The sequence below is a fragment of the Cyprinodon variegatus genome, unplaced genomic scaffold (assembly GCF_000732505.1).
Source record: "Cyprinodon variegatus isolate N-32 unplaced genomic scaffold, C_variegatus-1.0 Scaffold660, whole genome shotgun sequence".
Classification (NCBI taxonomy): domain Eukaryota; kingdom Metazoa; phylum Chordata; class Actinopteri; order Cyprinodontiformes; family Cyprinodontidae; genus Cyprinodon; species Cyprinodon variegatus.
Genome location: NW_015151113.1, coordinates 52,653 through 58,619, shown reverse-complemented (window position 1 = coordinate 58,619; position 5,967 = coordinate 52,653). Strand labels below are relative to the sequence as shown.

General features: G+C 38.0%; 1 protein-coding gene across 1 annotated transcript in view; it reads left to right on the top strand.

Annotated features, from left to right (window-relative positions):
- Positions 1-5,967, top strand: part of LOC107096947 (serine/arginine repetitive matrix protein 2-like) — a 24,778-nt gene that overhangs the window by 10,697 nt on the left and 8,114 nt on the right. Inside the window, exons 2-3 of the mRNA XM_015393864.1 lie at positions 4,089-4,225; positions 4,324-4,951. Of these exons, the coding sequence (XP_015249350.1) occupies positions 4,089-4,225; positions 4,324-4,951 (765 nt within the window). The remainder of the gene's footprint in view (positions 1-4,088; positions 4,226-4,323; positions 4,952-5,967) is intronic.

Here is a 5,967-nt window from a genome sequence, read left to right as displayed (position 1 = left end):
CCTCCGTTCTGTCCACCTGGCAACCTTCTCCAATGCACTGCTATCCTCGTTGTCACTGCCAGATCCGTACCGGTAAGATCAGGTCATTTCCACAACATCTCCCTCAATTTTAATTTGTAAAAAATACCTAAATTACATTTTCCCTCCCTAAAAATGGTAAGCGTACTAAACTATGATGTTTCAAAGGTTAATAATGTATTTTCTGAGGGGAAAAAATGCATTAAAATCCTTTCTGCTTTAACAGTCTGTGCCCGATCGGTACCAGACATGGGATCCCACGCTACTTCCAGGAGCTAAGTTTTTAGGCTTTAGATTTAAGCATAAATCTAGGTTTTTGGAGTTTTATTTTTTCCTATCATGTTAAAATGATGCTATATAGTGCGTGATATAAAGAAACAAACAACTAAAATGCAGATAAACATGGTTTTATCATGTCCCATGATGACGTCAGCTCCCGTCTGAGCTCCAGAACGTCGTCTCTATTTCCCGATGTCAGTAAATTATCAGCTAGCCTTTCAGCATTTTTAAAGATATAAATCAGTTGCATGAAATGCAGTGCTTTCTGGTCAGTTTGGGTGGAAATATTTCAGGGTTCAATTTTACGCATTTCTTTTTTTCTTCGATTACGACAGACTGGCATTTTTTTCCTCTAAGGATTGAACTCTTGGGCGGCCTACGTACCAGAAGGGGTAAGTCGAAGCTATTTTCGACATCAAATTTAAAACCGATACTTAGATCAGGTCTATCATTGGCCACAAACTTTGTATTACTTTAATATGTAGATTTGCTTTCATTGAAAATTTGAATGCTGCCATTTTTCCATTCTTATATTCTTAGTATACCTGCTTCAAGTGTTAATGGGATTGAATTAATAATTTTTTTTTTCTTACTTTGCAGGATAAAACCAAATATTTGGACTCATCAGCCACTGAAAAATGAATTTGGTGAAGACCAACTGAGATGTGCCAATATCCCAGTGGTCTGTACTGTGGGTCATTTAGCACCGAGCTAAGGCTGGGGCAGACCAATATATGAGCTTTGAGACGTCTAAATATGTTTCTAGCAATTTATAAATCTAATGCAAAACCTTATCTTGTCCTATTTGATCATTATTTTGTTTTAATTATTTGCTCCTGGATGTTTTTTGTTGTTTAAACTGTCCTATGCAGCCTCCCTGCACTAACAAGAAGCTATGCTCCTTTAACCTTTTTGTTATTTTTTCTTTTTCTTACATGAGGATAAACTAAACTGGATAGATAAAAGAAAAATAGATGATCTATTGTAAATGTATTTATTTTTGTGAAATAAAATCTGAAAAGTATGGTGTTCATGTGTATTTACAGGCCATTTCTGTTTGGTCATAGCTCTATCGTCTATTACCAGGCTTTTAGCTAGCAAAGCGTACGGCATACATTGTACGCCCTAAACAAAAAATATTCAACTGTAAAACTCCCTGCATAATTATAATAAGGCAATTTATATGCATGAAACAAGTGGAGCAATATGGCAATTGCCATACTGCTCCACTTGTTAAAGTAAAATCTGTTGGGCTCTTTTTGGCATCAAGACAATTATTCTTATTGCCACATTGCAGGACAGGACACTGTAAAAAATAAAATAAAAAAGATAAGCTAAAAATATTAGGAATTCCCCCCCACTTCTAGATTACGGGACCCAAGAAAAAAAAAAGCCCAATTTACAGCAGCAGATTCCCTCAGCATCTGTCAACCACATGTCTTCCCCAAGACCGTAACTCCTGGACTGTTTGAATTATCCCAAAATATCCAAAATGTACCAGAAAGCAGAGGAAAAAGACTTGCAACCCTACAGTCCTAATTATGGTACCTGTAGGTCTTCCGCCGCGATGTGACTATCCAATCACAGACCCGATTCGGTGGTGCATCAGATATTGGTAAAGTGAGATTCTCAGGAGTGACAGCGGTGACGGACACATGAAAAGAGGGAGGGCCAATCAGGAGCTTGTGGGTGGTCTAAACCGCTTGGTCTTAGTGCTCGAGTGTCTGTGTAATGTAGCGTAACAAGTTAGCCCTTTAAGCTAACTAGCGTTTTTGATCACTTGCATACCCCTTACAAAGATACCCTTACATTTGACCAATTAGATGAGCCCTTGAATGAGATATTGCCTTCTGTATATTAAGTTGAAAAAAGGTAAAAACCTAATTGAAAAGTTAAAAAGTTAATAAGCCTAGGTAACAATTATTTTATTTAGGTTTATAAACAAAAAAATCTAAGTGCCAGTATCAGCAGTTAGCGTTTCCTGTTATTACATTGACAATAATTTTTGCCGTCAAAATATTCCTGGATTATTAATCCTCTTTTGAGAAGATTCTTCTCAAAATTTAGGAAATAATCTGCCGAAGCAGTGACAATTGCAATTCTTTAGAGAAAAAAAAAAAAAAAATATATATATATATATTATTATTATTATTTTTTTTTTTTCTTAAAAGAAGTATGAACGAGTTTAAAATTAGTTTTTTCACTAAATTTATTATTGTGAGACTTGGTTACATGGACATTTTTGCAGTCCTTTATGCATATCATGATACAAAATTTTACACAAGAAATATTAAAAAATAAATATCCAAACAAGGTCTAAAATATGTATATTTGCCCTTAAACTGAGCAGGTTAATAAGATAATCTGCTAAAAGAATTAATATTTAGGCTCCCAAAATTAGCTTATTACATATTATCCACTTGAAATAAAATAGGTGGGTATTTTTTTTTTTTTTTTTTATATGTAAATAATCTTATTGCTTTAATAGATTGCCTCACAACCCTGGTTTAATCAAGGGAAAATACTTTTCAGTTTTGGAAATGTATTTTCAAAACTGAAAAATATATTTAAAAAACGAGTGTATGAGTGTATGCGTTCAGTACAATTCAATTTAGTTTATTTTTATAGTGCCAGTTCACAATGCGTCATCTCAAGGCACTTTACAGTTCACCAGATCATCAAGTCAGACTGATTCAAAGTTTCCTATCTAAGGCAGGGGTGTCAAATTGGTTCCAGAAAGGGCCGTGTGGCTGCAGGTTTTCTTTCTAACCAAACAATAGCACACCAGACTCCAGTCATCTCATCAAGGGAATCCAGTCTGAACATGATGACTTGATGAGATGACAGGAGTCTGGTGTGCCATTGCTTGGTTAGAAAGAAAACCTTCAGCCACACGGCCCTTTCTGGAACCAGTATGACACCCCTGGTCTAGAGGAAAACCAGTTGATTGCATCGACTCATTGACTCAAAGGCAATCCCTCACACTAAGCATGCTTGTAGCGATGGCTATAAGCATTCTTGGTGTGAGGGAAAAGCTGTAGACAGTGGGGTCACATTATTAGAAGTCAAAATCAGATTTTCAGAAACTGGCAGACTTAAAAAAACTAAACAAAAATATAAAGAGTCACACTTCACTAAAGTAGGTTTACATGGAAAGCCTGTCTAAAGAGAATATAGGTTTCTTGTTTCTAAAAGAATCATATACTCTGTGCCAAAACTGCTCAGCAGGTCGGCACTTCATTAACTGAAGTATTCAATACCAACATTAACCTAAAATGTCCTAATATTTCAGATGTAACACACTATATTTTATGTTGTGGCTTTGGCATTTCTTACCACAGGACTGCTTTATATTCCATTTAAATGTTTTATATTCACTTTTGTTGCTCATTTAGCAAAGAGCTCAGGACAGAACAGGTCTGTTAACATGCACAGAATAACTTCAGTGAGACCATGCCAAGCTGAATTATCAATATTTTTAGTCTCCAGTGAAGTTCAAAATTATGAATCTGTATTACAATATGTGTGTTTTACTGATTTATTTCATAACTTATTTACATTCTGCAGCGTTCTTATTTACATGAAAGTCTTCTCTACGTGAAGTAAATCCAGAATAATTTTCATGCATTATTAATTTGACCATTTCTAAGCGTTTACTTGTTTAAGAAATGGACCAAACAGGAAAATACAATTAGACCACTTTATACCTCCCATATCAGCTTCACTCATAATAATGGTTGTACAAGTTTTAACTTGCTTAGCGCTATAACATTAATTCTGAATACTTTCAGCCCCACTGTAGCAACTTCTCTGTAGACCTTTGTACAGTGGGAGGCAACCAGCAGATTGTCCCTACGGCAGAACGGCAATACAGTCAAGCCCAACAGTGGAATCCGTCAGCTGTGGAACGTCATCCTCAAGGCAACAGGTCTGTGTGTGGATTATTATTTTCTTATCTAGAGCCGTAAGACTGATGTACTTTTATTTCATTTCTTGTGTTTAAAATGTTAAATTATTCATTTCTAGTGACTTGGCTGGAGAGGAATTCCTAAGATGCCTTGCGGCTAACAAACCTCTACCGCACTATCTTAAAGGAAATAGGACATACGATCTTCTTGGTGCGTTAAAGCCTGGTAAAGACCTGAGTGACGGAGCAAAAGTAGATCAACAGTTTCAGAAGCATTTTGCTAGGAATAGGAGCCGCAGCCGAAGTAGTGACAGGAGTCGAGGCAGGTCTCGAGCCAAAAGCCGAGGAAGGAGCAAAAGCAGAGGAAGGAGCAAAAGCAGAGGAAGGAGCAAAAGCAGAGGAAGGAGCAAAAGCAGAGGAAGGAGCAAAAGTCGTGTCCGTGGGAAGAGTCAAGCTAGAAGCAGAAACCAGGCTTGCAGTCGAAGCAGAAGTCGGAGCAGGAGTAAGAAGGCCAGCAAACGAAGTAAGAGCAAAGTCAGAAAGTCAAGGTCTCGGAGTGCTAGTAGCGAAAAGAGCCATGGAGTTGAAAAGAAGAGAAAGAACGGCCCTGTCCAAAGTAGCAACGTTGGCGGCAGCCGCAACAGTCTGACCGGGAACAGTTTGTTGGAAGGACTGAAGATGGTTATGAAAAGCAAAGATTTGGAAGAACGATTACCAGCGCTAAAAGATGCCCTCCTTGGTATCAAGGTAAGAGTCTTTTACGACTTTACAATTTCCCCATATGTCATTAGGCTGATTTAAATTGGTTTTCTTAAACCTCTAAGGGTATGTTCCCACTGCAGCCTGAAGTTACCCAATCCTGACTTTTTTTGCCCATATGTGACCTGGATCAGATCAGTCTGAACAACACAGATCCGATGTGTTCCAATGCGATCCCAGGCCAATTGGCTCTGTGGTTCTGAGTCCGATACAAATCGGTCTTTTCAAATGCGATACGAGTGCAACCCGTATTACTCTCAGAATATACCATATCCGGTTTTGCGTTAGATCTGACAGAAAATCGTGTCGGACGAGGTCGTTGCGTTTAGCGCTTATTGGAAGTCAATGCGGATGATTTCCTGCAGGGGGCAACGTAGCTCCAATTAAGATAGAGACCAGCTCTATTTTAGTCAGACTATGCAGCAATTCAGCAGCAATTTTATGGGTCTGACAGGAAGAGAGACGCAGTTACAAAGTAAAACACCTCCGCTTTGGGGGAAAATACAAAATAATTCTGTTAATCTCATGGAGTAGGAATCAGTTTTGAGTCACACATTGAGTATATAGTAAGCAGGACAGACTGGTGCAAAAACGATGAACAAAACATTAAAACTTTCCCCATGATATGAGTTCCGGAGGATAGAAAATGGATAAAGTAGTGATCCTCTTTGAGCCTCGCAGAAACCATAATAACGAGGGGCAGACAGAGCAGGTTAGAGCAGCGTATCTCTCTCACCTCTTTATGAAAAAAAGAAAGAAAAACTTGAATAAACTTTCCATATCTCCAAGAATCTCCTCTACCTCAGTCAGCATAGAAATAATCCCATGGCGTTTATTGCTGTGTTTTTCTTTTCTAAACTCTCCTCCTCTTGCATGTTTCCTCTGTCCATAGCGTTCCTTGACAGTGTTGTTTCTAAGTCACCAATTTAGTGCTACTTGGTCCCAATGGAATTTCCTAGCACTAAGTTGCTAACTGGTTAGCAAGATGCTTCAGAGACACCGGC